Source organism: Etheostoma cragini, chromosome 1, assembly GCF_013103735.1.
Source record: "Etheostoma cragini isolate CJK2018 chromosome 1, CSU_Ecrag_1.0, whole genome shotgun sequence".
Classification (NCBI taxonomy): domain Eukaryota; kingdom Metazoa; phylum Chordata; class Actinopteri; order Perciformes; family Percidae; genus Etheostoma; species Etheostoma cragini.
In genome coordinates, this window is record NC_048407.1 from 9,040,157 (window position 1) to 9,062,134 (window position 21,978).

Below are 21,978 nucleotides of genomic sequence, written 5' to 3' on the forward strand. Positions count from 1 at the left end.
AGGAAGCCAGTGTAAAGACTTCAGAACTGGAGTGATGTGATCCAGTCTCTTGGTCTTTGTGAGGACTCGAGCAGCAGCTAAAAGCAGCTAAAAGCTTGTCTGTGGTGCAATCAATGCAATAAAAAAACGAAAGCAAAACAAAAGTTCCTCTTATATATAAAACCATTTTGATATGCAACCCTTTGGAGTTAACAGGTGGCAGCATGGTGTAACCCTTCCGAGTCCCTGCGAAGCACAAGCACACAGCTGTTCATTAAAGACACACTTCAAACGTTCAGAAACCCTGTCATCATTCTCGGCATCACCTGAAATCTGCTTGATCCTATGACATAGTTTGTAGCATAATTTTTATATGCAGAGATGGTTCAAGCTAGAAGCTAAGAGCCACTTTAGGCTACTGATATATTCTAGATAGGATTTGTCATCTGTCATCTGTGTCTATGTCATCTGTTTTACTGTCATCAATGGGAAAATGCTATTCATCCACTATGACACCGATTAGGATATTGATTATTTTCAGCAGACAACCATCTGATCAACCTCCCAATCTAATATATTGTTGTACTCTGTTAAATGCACTGATTCTTCAGTAGTTCTAGTGTACTATTTCTTTAAGCATTTGAAATATTACACATGCGTTGGAAACAAAATTACATCTGGGAAAATCCTAATTTAGTATTATCTAATTAAATGGTATAAACTGCTCACTGCTCATATCTTAAAACTGGCAGGATATTTTACACTTACTGTTTTACTGTGCCAGATTTACTTAAGTATTATAATGTGTTACCTAATGAACACTGTCAGATATGGGGGTCCAGTAGAAGTTTTTTACTATCGCCCATGGTCCAATGTATATTAATGTACCCCCCCAGGGCTAATTATTGGACCTTAAGGTGACTATCTGTACCTAGGGGGCCAAAAAGCTACATATACTGTATGTTCCCAACTCAATGTCAAGATAACAACAACTGTCCCATCAAGGATACTGTCCCAGTGTCAAGCCGGTGTATGTCTCAAGTTAAAATGAAGTGCTTCATTTTCTGAGAGCAAAGGGTATCTCAAAAATACAGTTTTATGTAAATAAGCATTGAATTCATTCCAAAGATTTTATGGATTATAAGAAATCAATAAATGACTTTCGTCTGTAAAACTTCTGCTAAAGCAATGTCAAAACTGCTGTTGAGGTCAGACTGAAAACTGCTTTTGTAAGTGTACAAAATCACAGTCCTGAAACTTGTGTGTAAGTTGCTTTCTTTGCCTGAGGAAAATTGGTGGACAACCAGCAACATCAGAGACAAAACACCCAAACAAATATCCACCAGAGACAGTTGAGCTTTTCTGAGCTCAAAACCTGCACGGTTAATACGATTTTTAAGAGAGAAGGAATAAAAATGCTAAACCTTCTGTAGTACAGAAGATAGGCTTTTAGGAAAGACACAAGGTTATAACATCTTATTCCAACATAAGTGTTTTTTATTATTATAATAAGCACAAAACCCATGCAGGGTGGTATACATGTGGGTGGTTAAGACTATTGCTCATTCCCAATTGGTGAAGCAAATTATGTTTGGAAGAATTGGGAAATATGATAAGATATATAAAAACATTTCAATATGTCAACCCGTTCTCACTTTCAATGCATCAAATCCAAATCCATATCCCATTGGCTCTCAGTATCAGGTACCAACGCTTAAATCCCCCTTTAGCATTGTCACAGAATACATTACACAACATAATTTAAATGCTGTGTTGTACTGCCAGCAACAACAAGAAAGAAAAGAAGTTGAGTGGAGATATTAATATTTAGCAAATTAAAATTTGAAGGCAAGTTTAGATTCTGTACACCTTCCAATAAGTCTTCCAACATGGACAACACATTGTGTCATCTGTACCTGTAGGTTGACACCTAATATAGTTTGATTGAATAGAGTTTAAATATAGTTTGTCTGTGCCGGATGCCGTTATAAATCACTGTTGAATAATACATCTGTTTTATTGCCATGGATACGGTTCAGTTGAGGGCACAGAAATGTGAGGGGACCTTCATTGTCATGGTTACAGTGATGCAGTAAACGCTTAATTAAAGTTAAGTTATAATGTGATCAGGCGTTAAAAATAATTGTTGGTTTAAAATGAGAAACGGGCTGTGTTAAAGTCTGATGTTTTCTTCCATCCCAACCTCCTCCATACGCACTGATGCTGTTGTTCTTCCTGGGAAGACAGTATCTACCTTGGGTCTTTTTTTAAAAATGTATTAAATTAGTTTATGGCTAAAAGGCTGTATATCACCGTGGAGTCCTCATTTGTTAAAAAATTAACAATCGTTGAAATCTAGATTAATAATCAATAATTGCAGCATAGAACTTGGTGTTATTCTCCTCCCTACAAACATTTGTAAATGTATTTATGAAATTCATGAATGCACAAAATGTCTTGTTGTGTAAAATATATAGTTTTTAAGAAGAGTTCTCTAAGGTAAACGTTGAACTTCGGACCAGCTGGTTGACAAAATACATAAGATCTACAGTATATAGGATCTTTATACGAGAGACACTAAATTCAAGAGTCTAACTTCTGCTTCCATCAGTTCCTTTACAAGTTAACAGATCAGTTATTTGCCTACTTCAGTAGATGCACCATGGTTCATAAGAGAAACCAATCCAAAATAGAATCCACACCTCTCTGAAATTCACTTTAATGTCAAATTGTGTCCAAACTGCATTCTTGTCAGTCATCTCATCCTCTCCAACTATCCACTTAGCTGTGGTGAGGAAAGACTTTGTTTTCTCCGCATGTTTGGCTTTGTTTCGTATCTCATTATGTCAGTCCTAACTGTGGCCAGCAGGTTTGTGTGTGAACTGGAACACTGTGGCAGGCGCTTCAATAATAACTGACACAACACTGATACATTTCATGAAACACTTGCTAGGAGATTTTAATAAAGAGTTGGTAAGACTTGGTAAGGTAGCAAATCACTGAGGCAAATAAGAACCAGAAAGCCAACTCGTAAGCTTGGTCACAGACAAGGGCCCTGTAACTGTCAGCCAGCCTGGAATGAAACAATAGATTTAAATAGAGTGTTGCCTACTCCAAATTGATAATCCAGCTGCCAGCGGGGTTCTCATCCAGATCCAGTGATGCACCAGCAGGGTAGTTAACCAGTAATCAAGTCACATCCATCATCCAATTCCAAATTCTCCGCCTCACACTGCTCCCTCCCCTTTGCGTGGCTTAACTCATCCTTGTGTGTTTTCCCTGAGTGACACTTGGAAGTTGGGGAGAGGCTCACTGATTGCCCTTGATGTGAATCAGATGCATCTGCCTGCATGTTGGCAGTTCCCAACTTCTTACCCATTGGTCAGATAGAGGGAAACAAGACACAGAGCCAAAAAGCTACGGGTAGATGAGTGCTAGTTTTCCAATATTACAATCATTACCTCGGCCAAGAAGGTTGTGTTTTTGGCTCGGTTGCAGGATTACACAAACGACTGGCCCAATGTTCACAAAACTTGGTGGATTATAATTTATATTTCTCATTCACACATTTATTCCTTTGTCATAAATGTTTTATATTTTCATGTGCTTCAACACAATTGATTTCTTTATTTAATGTGATGGGAGTCCGAATCTTTTTTGGGGGGTTTTGGTCACACAAAACAATTGAAATTCAACCCATTTGTTGATGCTTTTTATCAACGTTTTGAACTTTTTCTTACTTTTTTGTCCCTTTTTTCAACACTTTTGACGATTTTTTTCAATGTTTTTTACTTTTTGACATTAAAACATACGTAACACTAACTTAGTAACTTTAGTTTTACAGTTATTTTTGGAATTTATGGTTAATAAACCTCATTTTTTGGAAGAAATACCTAATGTTTGAATTAGAAAAGCAGAAATTTTGAATTATTTTGAATAATATTAAAGGAATGGGTGTTGATGGATATTCACAGACTGGAATATGTTTGTTATAAAATGCAATAACTTTTACTCAATAATATTTCAAAACTACTTCAATTTTTTCTCCAAATGCTATAAAATTGACTAAGACACCCCAAAATTAATGAAAGTAGAGATCTATACTTGCCTATACTAAAGATGTAACCTTGGGCTTTATTAAAAATTGTGATGGAAACTCCACTATTTTCTGACAGTTTATAGACTAACAGATGACCCAATGAAATTACCTTCAGCTCGAAGTGCTCTGTACCCAGCTCACAATCACCTGTTTTGGGTAACTGAACCACCAACTATCGCTGACCTGACTAGTTTTCATATGACATCATACGTTTTAGAGTGCATAACTTTTCGTGCGATATCTTACGAGCCTGTTCATGAGAATGCCTTACAAACTCAAAGCTAAAGTTTTGAATTGCCTGCAGGAGACACGTTTTACCCAACAGAGTATGCATCCAGTTGATGTTGGCTTAAAGTTCACATTGACCAGCTGGACACTGTGGCTCTGTGTCCTTTAAATTAATTGTGATCACACACAGAGGTATTTTAACAAGTGCTTTGTGTCATCCTGTGGTTATAACCTCCATTAAGCACTTACCGCCTCTGCTAACCAGTCACCTTGGGGGAAACCCTGCAAATCCATGTTTAACACCACCGGACGCTCTTGTTTTTAATTGTCCTTATACAATATTCTACTCTAGTTAAAAAAAAAATCTTTTTTTATCTGAGCCTGAATGCTTTATATAGAAACTTTATAAAATAGTGCTTAGCCCATCCCTTATCTAAGTAAATCACATTGTATTGCATGAATGACTGAACAAATAATTACAACATGTTTCTTTCGAGGTATTAAATATGCTTAGGTTTACATACATTAAGAACAGATTAGGTTTGTGAGTTACATTTTACATGTTGGGCACTTTTGGCATAGTACAGTCTGCTGTTCTATCAACTTAAGATATCAATATTCACTATTGCACTTGTTGACGCTCTTTAGATGTTGCACCTGGTGTTAAAGAGCTTACTTCTTGTAGCATTCTCCGACAACAGTCGAAACAATGTTGGATTAGGTGTTGTCAAAAAATGTCTGTGAAGGAAAGGTGATGCTCTCCCACGAAAAAGGGATTGCTTTATCATTTGCAATAGCAGTACGCATTGATGTCTGGCAGAGTCTGCCTTTTTAGAGTACAAAAAAGTCGAGGCTCTATCCAGTTTGATTGTAGCACAACAATTACTAAAGCCGGTAACAGTGTTGCATTGCTTTCAAAAGCAAGGACGGGCGGAATTGCATTAGATACACTCAAATGCCAGATTTAATTGAAGCTGGCAACCGTAAGAGGTTCCTGAGATGCTTTTAAAGCCGTAATTTGTGTGATATAGGTCCCTAGATGAGAGATTCTGCCATATGACGACTGAATGAGTCACATCAACATACATCAAGCTGAAGAAAGACAACTTTGAAACGTCAGCATCTCTCTGATGCCAAATGTATGTATTATGCAAAACACAGGAAGAATGTATAGTAAACAAACTCTGTGAATATATAATTAGCCAGAAAAAAATGGGCTTGATTATGACCTGGTTAATTTTAAAACAAATGCAGCTTTTCTCGGCATGCCGGGTTTCATGTCAGTTTGAAAATGATTTGGATTGAACATGACAACAGCACAAAATAGAGAAAGTAAACTCAGTACTTACTTCTCTCTTTAGATATTGCTGACGATAGAACTAAGCGAGAGACAAAGAGAGAAAGATTTTTTTGTATTTATTTCATTAAAATTATTTTTACTGAAAGTCTATGATTATGCTAAATATATAGTTATCTAGTGGTGGATATGTTCAGGTATTTTGAATAGCTTTGTTTATTTTATTATTTGTTTTACCAGCTTAAGTTTCACATGTATTTTTGTGTATTTTGTCCAATTTGTGCTTCCTTTGCAACAACTGTACTTATCGGTCGAGAAAAGTATTGTTTCCAAGTACATGCAGGGAATAATAGTGTTAAATGTCGAGGGAAAGTAATTGGCATCTACTTATGCATGAAAATGCCTGCAAGTAATCATTGAATTATTCATCTAATATGTTAAGTATTTCTATTTCAATGCCTTAAACCTCCCTTGGTGGAAAATTACATAACTTAAGTGATGAACAAATTAGAAGGACTTAATATCAAGGATGTGGAAATGGAAAGATCTTATATAATTTCCTGCTACTGTAATGTTGTACCAACTGATCAAACTGAACCTGAAAGAATAAAAAAAACTCTTTTTAAATATTTGCCGGGCAGTTTAGATGATTCACCAAAGGTCAACATTCTCTCCTGTGAGCTTTTCATCCACACAAAAACACATCTGAATATCCTTTGCTTTCTGCATGCTCTCAATTCCAATCATAAAGCACAAGAACAAGTGAGAGATGCAGAATTTATTGCACGTGTGAAATTAGTTTACACTGTAATTTTATCTAAATGATAAAAAACTTAAATGTAAATTGCTTTCCACTTAATTATTTTTGCAGATGCATACAAGCTCTCTTTGCTGGATAGCGCTTGTTTCCAAATCATTATTTCGAGATATATGATGAGATTGGCATTTTAATTTAACTCATTTGGAACACCAATGTATTCATTTGGTGACCAGCTTTATCAAGATATACAGTATATAGTGTATACATAAGTGGTTATTGTTTTGCACTTTATATTGGTGGGGCTGGAAAAAGAAAATACTCCTCAACTGTTGCAGTGTCAGGGACATGATGGAAACATTGTTTGCCACAACAGTACAGCAGTAATACCCAAGAGGGGCTCTCACAGTTTGATTCATGCTTGTCAAAAAAAAGTAAATTACCTATACTCACAGAAAAGAATGCAGTCAGTAACACATAAAAAGAAAAGAGAAAGGTTCCCTCATAAATAAACTCAAATTTCCTCAGAAAAACTAGCAAGTAAGATAATTTTTAGAAGGTTAGGGTTGCTTTGGGCACTAAGAGACAATACAATCTCTCTTTGTAGTCTATCATCAGAAGGAGAACATACAAGATAAAAGATGGGTAATAATTGTCTATTTGCAGACAACAAGACCAAAATGCATTAGTTCAACAAAATGCAAAAACACAAGTCTCCCTCATACCTACAATACAAAATAATACAAATAAAACATGACATGACTTTACAATTACGGTTTTGTCTTTGTATTGTTTTGTGGTGTATTTAATGACATTTCAATATGTGTTCAATGTGTTCTGGATATGTTGTGCATCACTTTGACCTTTGTTGACAAAGCAAAATTGGCATCCTCCCCTCCAATTGCTTCACCATGTCCCCCGCTAAACAATTAAAGAAGATTTAGTGCCCGACATCCCCTGACATGCATGCAATTAATATTCCCTGCTGTCTGCGATGTTTATACAACAGTTGGTAAACATGACTGACTTTTGTTGCAGATGTTAGATGTTGGTCATGCTCTGCTAGAGGAATATATTAATTCATTGACAGGCCCTGAGCAGTCCCCCTTATTAAAACTATTTATTTGCCCCCTCCTAATGGCATAATTAATCCAGCCTGAAATTGGAAGTACCACATAAACCGCTGTCTGCCTATAATCTGCATGACGGCAAATAAATGCCTTTTATGCTCAGGAGCTGTTGGTTTCTGTGACTGCTGCTTCATAAAATAATAAAAATGTAACTATGATCCTATAAACAGGGACACGGCATGGCGTGTTAGCATTTGTAATGCTGGCACTGCGCTCACTGTTTGGAATGGGTTTCCATGGTCACAAGACCTTCTGAAGAAAACTGACACAATCTTCACATCTACTTTCATCAGATGTTCATGTAGCTAATACATTGCATGTGGCTACAGTTTAAATTCAACCCCCTAACCACTGTTGGCTAACTTTCTGCTTCCACCTTATTGAAAAAGAAAAACAGAAGAATGGGATTACATGTTGCTGCTATTCAAAAAGAAACATATGTGTACCTTTGTTTTTCTTTATTCAAACTCATTTCCATTGAGTCTCAACTCATCCAAGAAATTACAGTAAATATTACACAGCTTGTATAAAAGCTTGGCTTACTAACTGATGGCCGACACATTTTCTCTCTCCTGTGCTGTATTGGTTGATTTTGCATGGTAAATAAGTTGACAAAGCAGGACACAGGGGACAGCAAACAACACCAGGGATAGAAATAGCCCACAAGGCATCCCAACGGCACTCTAGGAGTACACTTCCATAACAGACTTCATTTCCCTGCATGGACCCTGTCACATAGCACTCATTTCGGCGCCCATACATAGAGGTTTACTCCTCAATTCCGCAGGGCCAAAGGTTTGATTCTGACCTGCAGCCCTTTGCTGCATGTCATTCCCCCTCTCTCTCCCCTTTCAGGTCTTAAGCTGTCTTATCTTTTAAAAGTAAGGCCTAAAATGACTAAAAGAATTATCTTTAACAACCATAAATAATAACATAAAAAACTCTTTGTCAAATGCATTCATTCCTGTAGTGGTGTAATTCTTTACAGCTCATAGAGTACTGTATGTACATACAGAGCATGAGATTTTGGATGCAGCACAGAGCAGATGTTCTGAGGAGTTGTGGCGTCGCCTTATCTCCCGCTCCGGTACGGTTCACACCGCGAGTTCGAAGCATGCCCGAGGCCACACGTTGCATAGTACATGCAGATCAAGGCGCCCGCCCTCCCTCCATGCCGGAACATTGCCGGCATCCGTCTGACTTTTTGCTGGTGGGTGAACGAGGAGCTACGGGCACTGGCGGCATGGAGGGAAGGGAGGCCAGGCACCGTTCACCTGATAAATACAATGCAGCCGGGGGAAATTAACAGCTCTGTGAGGAGTAGTGGAAATTCTCGACCTTCCAATCTGCACACACGCATCGGGCAAGCACAGATTTGTTTCTAAACCACAGGCTGACTTCTGAACACATATTGAGAGTAATGGTAAAAAACAGTGATGAGCATGATTCTATGGTGGACGTGTCAGCCTGACATGTTATTCGGTGGATTTTTAGAGTAAGGTTGAACAAATTTCTGCAGAAAAAGTCATAACAGATACTCAGCAGTACACTAATGGGACAATGAGGTGGATGTTCCAAAATAAATAAAGACGGTAACGGACAAGTCTTTCTTTTGATAAAAGATTGCACTGGCCAATTCAGTTTAAGATTTTGTTAATTTGTTAGTCATTATGAATGATAGATGTGTCCGTAATGAGCCTTAATAGCCTACAGTAAAGTAAGAAAGAGAAGCAGGATTTTACCTAGGTTATTTAATTTTCAAAACGACACATAGTTATGTAAAAATTGAGTGTGTTGGCTGTGTGTTGATTGTGCTCATTTGATTATGTGTATGGTTGACATTTGATATGAATGAATGATGATTGGATTTCTGTTCTGGCTGGTTATTAAAATAACAGATCAGGTAGTGGAGGGCCCCCCGAAGACACTGAGCCCATGGGGAATCCTTTCATTTGTCCTTCTCTGAAATGATGACTGGCTCCTGCACATTTTCCAAAAATAGCAATGAGAGTTAATGTCGGGGAGGGGGAGACATTAGATTACTCAACCAGCTAACACACTGAGCGCATCTGTGATTATTTTACTGGAGCTAATTGCTAAGCAGAAGATGGTGGATGATATCCTGAATGTCCTTGCACTACGTTTTACTGGTCTCTTCAAATATGGAGCCGTATATTTGTGACTGCTATCAACTCAGTTTATTTTAGTATCAGCAGAACAAACAGCATGGGTTGAGGTATAATTCCCCTGTTTACACTCGCAAAGTACAGCAAAGCAAAAAAAGCGATGGAGGGGAAAAAATAAATAAAACATAAAGATGTAAAAAGAATAAAAGTATACAACCACTTAATAATAGGCTACATCAGCCTGTGTTGATGGATGTACGCAGGAAGATGAAACCATCATGACTCTCCGATACCAAGGAAAGATTGAACATTAACCATACCCCCATTTACCATTTTCATAAAAATAACACTGCTGTCAGTGTGTTATGGGTGGCTTTCTGCTCGCCTCACTGCACATTCAAACCTCTAATGTTAAAGAAACATATTTTAGTTAATGTGATGAAAAATGGTGCTTGTCTGTGACAAAATTGTGTGGGTACGGAAAGAGACTTGCCCACACAGGATAAGGGTTTTAACTGTAAGGTTGGACTGATTTTTGCTCATGTAAAACCACATCGTCATGGTCTGAGCTATAGTACATGATGAGTACTTGCAGTAATAGGCTGTTCAGAAAAATCTGCACTTATGTTTTACTATATGTACGCAGTACTTACAGGCCAGCCTCTGTCCACAGTGGACCATTATGCTCCTGCAGCTTACTCCGTGAGGCCACATGCCACAGCCTCGGCTTTCCTTATTAAGCCGTTGTTTGGATGTTGACTGTAGTGTTCAGTGTTTTTTCCTTTAGCCTCAGCAGTTCTATTCCACGCCGCAGGGTCAACCTCATATAACTTATAAGACCCGCTGTGACTCCAAGGGTAAAGACATATTTGTCCTGATGCTTGCCTCACAGGCTTGGAAGTTTGACGAGGTTTGTCAAGACATCAAGGGACTGCTTTTAAACTGCAGATGTCCGAAATGAAAGATTTTATTATGTCATCACCAATGCTTCATGGCCATGAGCATGGCGGTGCAGTCTCTGACCATAAGACCATAAGGCATTCTGATCCTCATTATCACACTTCTCTGACTTGAAAAAGGGAGATCTGTGCTTGAGAGGAGGCTGCTAAAACACTGGACTCTTAGAAGATCCAGGTTCAATCATGCAGCTGTTAACATTTGTTTTATAGTGAATTGGATGGAAAACAATCCAGACTTTATTTCAGAACCTTATGATATGTTACTGTCAGTGGGGCTCAAATTATAGGTGTTCATTTCACAGATACCCAAAGGCCTTTTCCATTGGGTAATGAATAATAAGGCAAACAAGGAAGAAGCTCTCACCCCCTTTTCCCCAGTTGCCTGAACCTGCAGTAAATTTCCCACCAATGCCATATGGTGGCAAGTCATGTGTGGAATTCAGTATGCCAAGTTATTTATTTATTTCCCAGGTGTTGCTTTTTGTACTAGCGATTTATGTGTTATTGTGTATGATCTGCTGCTGGGATCTATGGACATGGACTGTACAGGGTTTTTGGAAGACGGCCCAGGCTGAAAGGAAGCCATGGATTCCAAATAATGTGTCAGCACTCCATGGCCATTTCAGTGTTGTTTATTTTTTGGACCTACAGTAGCAAGTTAGGAATGGTCTAACAGATTCTCTTATAAAAAAGTGATTCATGTAACATGGGAATGTAAGTGAGAGATTTTGGAACTGCCTGCGAGTATTTAGCAAGGAATTATTCAGCTGTGTCAAGTGTGTATGCTTTGATTGAAGCTGTTGCTGTCACTCGCGGGTCCTGATTAGATATGGCAATAAGCAGCAACATTTATTTTGGTCTTTAGAATTTCTTGGAGAAAAGCCTCTCTTTAACAAGAAGCTGTGTTGGTGTTTGCTGGGGTTGTGGTTATTTCTTTATCCATAACCCAGAGTTTAAGTTGTGAATAGGTTTACTCCTTGATCAACTCTGTCTCTTAAAATTTACATAATCCTGCCAATTTGCAAGAACAAGCATGTTAAAAATAAATATAATCTCACCCAAATCTTTTTTTTTTTTAATCAACGTAATGAGTAAAATAGTCACAGTCGAAGCTTTCCCTTGCAATCATTTGCCTTTAACATACCCCTGTGACAACTAAAGCATGATCTACATTTTTGCATGTTTTTTCAAGTTCATGATTTAACCAAAACCAACCAATTTTTCTTTAACTTTAGCCAATATGTTTTACATTATTTTTTAGAGTTTGTCTGTGTCTCATTCCTTATACTAAAATCTATTAAACTAAGCTTTGTCAATCAAAAGAACAGACAGATTTAGTGACTTTATGGCCTATTTCTCACTTAAAATGTTTTCAGAAACACATTTCAGTGAACTCTTTTTCCAAACGAGCCGCCATCTGGCTTCTTTCATAAAGCCCGGTTGTGAAATCCGGGAGAAGCCAGACCCACGTGACGGGTTCGTCAAATCAGCTGCCAGTCAATGTCCCTGGTCCCTCCCCTTTCCGATTTGTAGTCAAGATGGCGCAGGTTTAGTGCGCGTAGTGTCCATTGAACTTTTTGACCGTTTATATGGGGTCACCCGGGTACTTTCAGTGCACTGACGTTTTGCGTTTTCTACACTATATTCAAAACTAAGTGTTTGAAGTGTGCAAGTTGGCAGTTTGAGACACAGCCACAGTGTTGTCTCTAACATAGTATATGTTAAAAATAACAAAAAACTATCACAAAAACATTGAAAGGATGAATGTAAACATATTTCTGAAGAACCTTGTTTTCATTGATACTCACCCATTTTACTCTACCTATATATTATTAATTTCAAATAAATCTTGAATGAACCACAGCTTGTTCAAATCATATTCTGCAGCCCTCTATGTGTATTAACCCCAACACATCATTCCTTAAATTAACTCTCATATAATAGTATAGTGCCTGTTGGAGAGTGAAATTGGTTTATTCTTTGCGTCACTCTCTGGGTGTTTATTTTGTCAGTTCCAGTGTGCAATTTTGTTTTCATTTGTTTAAATCAGTTTTTTTTCTGCATTAGCCTCTTTGCAAAGAAACTGTCGAAGCAAAATAGGATGAATGAGGCAGAGCCATTTTAAGTTATTGACATCATGATAAAAACATAGCTTCTGGCATTAAAAAAAACCTTACACAAGTTGATTACAATTTTATTCTTAAAATCACATGTTGACACATAATCTTCTATATCCCAACCTATACCCAACCCCTTCTTTGGACATGCCCCCTCCCTGCTATCTGCAGAAGAGACGGCTATTTTAGAAACTATTTGAAGACACAAGGGGTCATCAAAGTAATCAAATTCATGGGCATTATGGGAAATGTAGGGCCGTGGGGCTCTTTCTATATCAGGGTAACACATTACGATGTGCTTGAAGTTATATACCTCCCAGAAGAGTTGTGGCTGTCCTTAAAGTAAACCAGGACGTTAGATTAAATAGACTTTTCAGCTTTTAAAATCAGCAGGAAAAGAGAACACGTGGTAACTCTTACATGTAGGCCTCAGTGGTCCCCTAATACTGTATCTGAAGTCTCTTTTATATAGACCTTAGTGGTCCCCTAATACTGTATCTGAAGTCTCTTTTATATAGACCTTAGTGGTCCTCTAATACTGTATCTGAAGTCTCTTTTATATAGGCCTTAGTGGTCCCCTAATACTGTATCTAAAGTCTCTTTCATATAGACCTTATTTCTGAGTCTGTAGCTTTAAATGCTATTGAGGGGGAAAGGGGGGGGGGGGGGGGGGGGCAAGAGGGAGAGGTGGGGGTTGACCTTGACCAACTGCCATTGCTGTTTGTTTGAAAGCCATTAAGTCTCTCTTTCTCATGGGTGGGCCAAATTCTCTGGGCAGGCTAAACAGAGAAAGGGGAGGTAACCTTCCCCCTTAGGACATCATAAGGAGCTAGATTCCAGATTCTCATGAGAGCTTTCATTTTCTCAAAGTCGAAGCAGGACACCGAAGGCTCCGTTTACACGTATCACCATTTCTAGCCACTGGGGGACCATAGGCAGGCTGGGGGAATGCATTTTAATGTTGATTTTTAGGCCATGGGACCTTTAAACTCTTTTTTTTTTAGCTTGATCTGCTTTGTGCCCAGGTCTTTTGTGCATGGTGTGTTGATAACAGTATGTCATTCACAATAAAAATGAATGGCTGTAGTTCTGCAAGTATGCTTTCAAGTGATTTTTTTCTCTCTTTTGAAGCTCAGTAATAAATGGCAAGAACACCTCTGCTGTGCAATTCAATAGTTCAGTTTTACAAAGAAAAAACAGAATTGGACAAACGTGCCCAGTAAAATGTTTCCCTTCATAATTGGATAGACTAGGTGGATATTTAAATTTTAAGATAAAAGAGAATACCTCTGGTCAAAAGACCCATCTCTGTAAAACAAGCCTTCAATAAATGGGTTGATTGGGAGGAATAGAGGCTATTATTTCTGTTATTCATCCAGGGACTGTGCTGGAAGGATTTCAGTTCTCTCCCCTAATGCTCTACCCTTTAGCTTAAACGATGGTGCTTTTAATCCAGTTTAAAACACCTCTTTCTTCCAAAGGTTCATATAAAGAGTGGATTTTCTCAGCCTGTGGCAGACATTTAATAGTCAAATCTCTCATTCTCTCAACAGACAAAGCTATGGTGGGCTGGAGAAGAAGCTAAAAGAAGTCTTCAGTGAACGGAGCAGCATCCTGCACCAGCTCTCCAAGACATCAAAGGAGCTCGACAGCATAAAAGGCAACCTTCAGGTTGGTTTGTTTTCTAAAGATACAGCTATGTTAGAAGGCTTAGTTGGCCGTGAGTTGTAGGACAGAGGTTATATTCCATCCTCTTTTAAAAGAAATCTGAGGACCGGGAAACGCATGACTCTTCTCACTTATTCTATCAATCTGTTTGTATAGCATCTCACTTCTATCAAATATTAATGTGCAAATGCTTTTCAATTTGGTGAGCCCACCCGTTGTTATGTATGTGATGTGTTACTGGAAATGTAGCTGCTGAATAAGCAATGCAGGAATGAAAAAGCAGATAGAAAGCAATTAGAATGTGCACTTTTTTAGCACTAATGACACCAGCACCTACCAACAACTTTAGAGAAAAGAAAGACACAAAAAAAGATAACATAGTCTATTTTTCCCTGAGGGCAAATTCAATAAAATATGTCTTGTTTTTCTATAACAGGAAAGATTGAAAGGACCAGCAATTAACAACATGTTAACCCTCTGAGACCTAAGGTTATTTTTACAGTTCATTGTCCATCTGGTTTTTATTTTCTAAAAAAGCTTGTACAACATCAACCCTGTTGTCTACAGTCGAGATGTGAACATCATTTTTTTCAGGACAAACTGGATTTTTAGAATATTTGGGCTGCAATGAGGTCACTTGAATGTTCAAAATGGTTGTAGGACCTTAAAGACAAATAAATAAATAAAATGGAACATGAATCTTGCAGATATGTATGGATATTACATACAGAGCAGTTAAACCCAAGCCAAGCTCCTCTAAAACAGTTCTCATATGTCTTGGGAGTCACACTGTGAAGAAATAAACATCATAACTTATACAGTTGACAAAATAAATACATTTTCTCAAAAAAAATCCAGACACTTTTGCCCTCATGACATTTACTTATGCCAATAATCAACATAATATTCTCATATTTATTGATATATTTCACCCATAGCATAGCTACACAAGCATTTGTGTTGTCTAAAATAGATTTCTATATGCAAAAATAAACATAATAAACATTATAACGCATATAAAGCAAAAACTATTTACATTTCTTCAAAAAAGGCCCAAATGTCAAATCTCAAACCAGTGACTCCATTCTCCTCTGTAAAACAGTAGTTATCTCTCTTGTCCGCTATATAATATCTTTGATCACATACTAGACTATTTTGACTTGGAGGATTAATCTCTTTCCCGCTCTATCCTCTTTGCTCTTGCTGCCACTCATATATGGGCATGATGCTTGCCTTCACTTCCGTAAACAAACAAAAGTGAACGCACAGAGACAGAGAGGAGACCACAGTACGGGGCTAGCGGCAGAACTTAGCGAAAACGCGATACATTATGGACATCAAGTGGATAAACCTTGGAAATCTTGAAAAGGCACAAGTTCCGGGCATGATAGAAAATCACCTTTAGAGGCTAGAAAGACCCCGAAGAGACCTCTGTAACCGCTAGCTTGTTAGCTGTTAGCTGCAACAATCTGTGAGTTTCTGACTTGTATGGTTATTAAATGATTAAAATATCAATCAGAGGTGCTGTTTAAGAGTGTGCACGACCCTCTCGGTTCCAGACTGTTCCATCCAATTTTCAAAGCCTTTAACTGTAAGCATCAATACTCTGCATCTACAGTTAATTACAACACAAGTTCCAGTACTTGTTTATATCACATATGATAGCATTACTCACCAAAGTTGTTGTGGAGTTGTGGGAACACAGCAACATCACAAAAAGTAGATCTAATGGGGCAACAAACCAGAGCAATCAGAAAAGCCTACTGGGAAAATTACAACCCAACTGTCCTTTACAATAACCACTCAATTTACAAACGTCCTTTTCTTGTTAAACTTCAATAGCATTAGGGGTTTACTGGCCTAAATCCTTGACGTTCCACGTCCCTGGTTGCTCTGTTTTATTCACTCATTCACACCTTCTGCCCCCTTTGCATTTTAAACTCCGGTAGATTTCTGAGGACTATTGTTAACCTTTTCTCAGATCTCTGCAGGATAAATCCAGACAGCTAGCTAGACTATCTGTCCAATCTGAGTTTCTGTTGCATGCAAGTTCCGTCCAACCCTATTTTGCAGCTGCACCATGGCTTTATTTCAGTGCTTAGCACAGCCTAAGTTGATTGTGATTGGTTTTAAGAAATGCCAGTAACCAGGGCCTGGTTTACTCCCATCCATAGACTGTATATTAATATACAGTCTATATTGATATGCAGTCTATGCTCCTCTCCCCAAATGCTATGTGTGGAGTAGCCAGACCATCCTCCAGCGTGCTTAAGAGGAGGGTCTTGCAAAGCAAAACTAGGGCTCTACTCACTTTTTTTGCAAACATTTAAACTGGCAAAACTGTTATGTTTCTTGCAATGTTCAACCTCTCTTAAGCTACTGTAGTTTTCTTTAATTGTATTTTTTTCACCTTTGTTTTTACAGGCAAGTCATTAAGAAAAAGTTCTTATTTCCAATGGCGTAGCCACTTAGGGAAAGGGAAGGAGTGCTAGATAATAAATACATTAGAAATACATACAGTCCAGAAATTCAATAAATACCATTTGAAATACCACACAGAAAACAATAAACACCTATAATTAGATAAGTGCACAGGTGCATAGGTTAGTTTTCTTTAATTGTATTTCTCATTAATCAATGGCACACATTTATTCTAAAAGAACATTCTTGCTCTTTTTAACCCAGACTGTAAACAAACCTGTGGCTCCTATGAAATGCCCATGTAGGTTTCAGATGGGTTTGTAACAAAAAAAGACAACGTGTTGTCATCTAAAGATCAGTAACACCCATCACTTTGCATATGTGGGTTGGAAAGTTTCTAGTTTTTTTTTTTTTTTTTTGCCCTAGTTAAATTTGTCCTTAAAACAAAAATGCAAAAACTGTTTAGTCCTACTGTAAGGGTGATTTTGCATGATACAAGAAACAATAAGAAAATTGGTTTCAGAAAACAACTTTAGGTGCATGGTAATTATAAGTTTATTATCCCTGCTGCAAAGGGAGGTATCTGTTCCACCAAATACTGGTCTTGGGCATTTTATCCAGTAATGTACCATATTAAAGTTTAGATATTATAGGTCTTCCACAAAACACAATTATCTCAGTGCCAGATACTGCCAATTACTTCCCACAAGTCAGTTTAGGTCAACTTCATTATAGCTCCTGGCAATGAAAATAAATGAAAAGAAACTCAACTATTATATATTCAGATATTTAAATCATTTAGTATTTTTCAGTTACATTAGGGCATGCAACAATGATCTTGCAAAACATGCCTCTCTCTTGGATATTTAGACCGTGGGTGCCGGATGCGCTGCGTTTTTTTTTTGCAGCGCTCCCAAAGCTGCAGTCTGAGTGATGGGTTCTTCTTTGCAGGATGCTGATGTTTTCTGGCTTCAGGACATTTTACTGGGCCAATAGAATAGTCAGAAAATCAATAATCAGCAAACTGATAAGCGCATTTTTCCTGCGTATATGTGTTTGGGAGAAATGTCCCATGTGTCTGGAGAAAGCTCATGCAGACTGGCTATCATCACCCCTGGGGCAGGCTTTGATGTCTATTCACTCCGGGCTAGCTAGGTTGGCATCTATCTTCGCCCTGGGCCCTGCGCCAGCACGCTGGGCAGGGCAGAGGTTGGGATAGAAATGTATTCTTCTGGGGGAAACAGCATCTACATTAAAATAAACCGTCGTCTTTTAATGTAGAGAACCAAGTCAACAGGGAGAAGCAGTTAGTATTTCTGTTAAGATTTGATGGACCTACTGTTTATAGTTTTAACGAGTTGCCCTGGGTCAGCCACCCTCATAATTAAGCTTTGTGTGATGGGGAAATATTCCTGGCAGCGGCTCCCTGGGGAGATTGTGTAGTTGTTGAAATAGTTAGTAGAAGATTAAGAGTTGTTTTGCCCTGCACCTAACTGTGGGCATTGTCAACCATTTGCATTGTTCTTTGAAAATAAATGAGACAGTTACAGTAGTTAAAAGGAGCAGGTTTGTTGCTTAAAATGATTGGAGTTCCATACTGTGGAACTACACGCTTTTCAGTTATATTGTGCAGTAGATAATACAACTTTGTATACAACTATATTTCACAATGGAAACAGTAGTATAATAATATTTCAGTGGTATGTGTGAAGGACAGTCACTGATATCATTCAGTGAATATGTTGTCCATTTAGTTTTAAAATAAAAAATGTAGGACCTGTAAGTTATCACCATATTCACTTTAATACTTCATAACTACAAAAGCTTCTACACTGCATTTTACAATGCACAGCACTGGGCCAAGTTTGGTGTGAAATTATATTGGTTGCTTTATGGCACAAAGTGATTAAGGTAGAGGGGAAGATACAGGCACTGAAAAATCTCCAGGAACTCAAATCTACTGAATAATATATGTTTACCACTAAGTACCTTATTTATGAACATGTTTTATAGATTTGTAAGCACTTTAGCACACCAGGAAGAAACAATTATCAAGTGAACACCCACATAATCAAAATCATAACAGCAATAAACACAAATAACAAAGAATTAAAATTAAAAGACTTATGCTGTGTGATAGTTTTTTTATATATATATATATACTTCAAGCATGCGTCGAATACTACTCAAATTTCATGACACTGAAATGAATGGAAACCCACAGTAAGCTTGTTGAAGTTAAGTATGTCTCTACTTACTAATCTATAGTCTGCTTTTTGAAAATGGCCAAACTGTGTATTTGAAAACATTTGGCAACCACACGTCAAAATGAATGTGCATCCAAACTGTAAAGTTTTTTTTGCGACAGTAAGCCAGTTTTCAGATGCCACAACGCCAATGCCTTCTAAAAATGTGTGCCCTAAGTGTTTATCGATGGCACGGTAGTAGGGGGTAGGGAAGTTGCCATTTGGCTCGTGGCTCTATGACAGATGATACAAGTCAATGAGTTCAAGGGGATATCACTATAGACAACTGATACTAATATACAATCACAAGCTGTTTTTCTTACTGCACTTTCTGCATCGGAAGTGAATATACATTCTTTCATTTTCATGAGTTTTTGTTGGCCCTTTTTTCTATTCTTCTTCTTCTCTTCAACATAAATGTACATGAAGGGATTTTAGGGCCTGCCAAGGAAGGGCAACATCTCCTCTGTATCAGGCGGAAACAGGGTTCATGGAAATGTAGTGTTAATTGCCATAGATGTCACCTTCAAGCGCAATTTAAAGAGACGCTTTCTCACATTTTCTTAGGAGGCTGGAAATTTCTGTCCAGCTCATAACAAATGAAACATATCTTGGAGGGATTGTAGGGCAATCAGAGACCTCATACTCCATAATTAGCCATCAGGGAGGTGCTTAGGTGCCAGTAGAACCAGATCTGTACCCTCATTAGTTTTTAGAAAATGTTTGTCACCTCATTGTTATAGGCTATGTATCGTTTAACATCAGCTGCATCATTCAATAATATTCACCTCAATAATTGTATTATTCTTGGTGCTTTGAACATTGGGTTTCAGTATTCTACATGCATGACTCACATAGTTGACAATGACACTTTTGACTGTTTGAAAACCATGTAAGGAATTTGGAACCTTGAAAACATTTAGAAAAATTTACCATACAGTTCAAAGAAGGTGTATAGAGTATAGTTGCTTATCTGTTGGTGTTTTTTTTAAATAATTCTTATGTTCTCTTTTAGTCGCTGAAAAATGATGACTCTGTGGCCAAGAAGGATGTGCAGCGGATTCTGGAGCTCAGCCACAAACAGAGGTAAAGTGAAGCATCATGGATGACTTAGACTACCAACAGTACCGTGCTACTCACGGTTGTCATCAAATATGTAGGTTAGGACTGGACTGGGTAAGCCCCGCCCACTCTGCCGGCAATTTGATATCGCCCTGCAGCTCGGACTGGAAACCTGCACGTTTAATTCTCCTTTTTTACTTCACAATTTTGCGGGAACCAATCACAAACCTTTTTTTGGTGGGTTTAACACGATGACGACAGAGAAGCAACCAAGCAAACTATTGAGCTTGGCTTGGTGGGGTAATAGCCAGACTATGTTAGGTCTTTATAATAACCAGAATTAGTAATGACTGATGAATGATTAAAATCTCAGGAATGTGATCTTCACAATCATATCCTTCAATTAAGTGTTACACATAGTCAAATCCAGGAAAACCTTCCTTCAAATCATTCCCACATAAAGATTTCAAAATGTTAAAGTCCCATTCATTCATGTCATAGATAATATTACCTGAGTCAGAGATGGCGCTCTTTTTACATTTTGGATGGGCATGACACTCTCTTGGTTTAATCATCAGTTCAAAGGATTCTGTGTTCTTTGAGAAAAAATAAAATCCTAGATACATAAAAACTTTAGGGTAGGCACAAACTACAACTTTCAAGGCGCCTTTTTACCAATAGTCCAATCACTGAGCTTACAATTCTGGAATGTGTAATAGCAAAAAAAAAAAAACGTCCTACCGCTCTGATTCATTCAGAGCCTCTGACTGGCTTCTCTCCTATTGGGAGTTATAGTATATGGAGACGTCATGGAGACGTCTCTTTTTCTCTTTGGCAGATAATATTGTGTTCATGTTGGATCACGTCACTTGTACAGTAGCAAAAATCTAAAGTCTTTTGGTTATTTTGAGGTGTGGCCCTGTTTGCTTTTACATGGCAGTACACACAGGATAAGTGTTGGGCAAGTTACTTTTAAAAAGTAATTAATTGCAGTGGCTAGTTAGGGTTAAATTAACAAAATTAAATGCTCAGTCGCAAATGATAAAAGTAACTATTTACTTCAGAAAGTAACTAATGTGTTACTTTCAAGTACATTAAATGCTCAAACGTGACCCCCCCTCCACCCCTCTTTAACGGAACATAAAACACATGTGCGTGTTCAATTATATATGATAGATCTGAATATTATAATAATATGGACACCTAATACAAGACATTATTAACAGAAACAATGTACACATCTAAACTCTTTTAATGTTGCTGTGGGACAAAGTGAGACTAGCCTCGAATCAGATGCCATGTATGTAGATATTATGTCTTGTGGATCAATGCAAATAACAATATAGATGTTTTGGAGCTTTGTTGTGCAAATAACGTATCACACGGGTGTGTGTGCGTGTGTGTGTGCGCGTGTGTGTGTTGTGAGCGGCAAGTGAGAAGCGAGGGAGAAGTGAGCTGTGACAGTGATTAGCTTCGGAGCGAGTAGCCACTCAAGAGTCATAGTAAGAGAAACAAAGTGCCCCCCCATGTTTTCTGACCACGTGGGAAATCTTTAGCAGTAAAAGTCCCCCCTTGATTTTATAAGACCATACCTGTATCTTGTTGACTGACTCGCTTATGTTGTTTGTCATGTGTCCAACTATGCATGCTTACCCGCCCAACTCAACCTCTGATTGGCTTACCATGATATTTTACTCAACCTAAGCCAATCGTCAGCATTTATGCGCTTGTCTGATGCACGGCCCACTAACCAAGGAAGAAAAAAAGTTTTTGCCTCCCGGCTCAGAGATCAAGTAGGTCTGATGAAAAAAACAGCCTCAATTATAGTTACACGCCCATTCTTCAGCAGTAACGGTAACAGCATTATTAAGATGGGTTATTTTATAACG

General features: G+C 38.0%; 1 protein-coding gene across 1 annotated transcript in view; it reads left to right on the forward strand.

Moving 5' to 3' along the window:
* The window catches only part of luzp2 (leucine zipper protein 2), a 180,117-nt gene that overhangs the window by 72,559 nt on the left and 85,580 nt on the right, over positions 1-21,978 (forward strand). The window contains exons 2-3 of the mRNA XM_034877980.1: positions 14,246-14,363; positions 20,043-20,113. Of these exons, the coding sequence (XP_034733871.1) occupies positions 14,246-14,363; positions 20,043-20,113 (189 nt within the window). The remainder of the gene's footprint in view (positions 1-14,245; positions 14,364-20,042; positions 20,114-21,978) is intronic.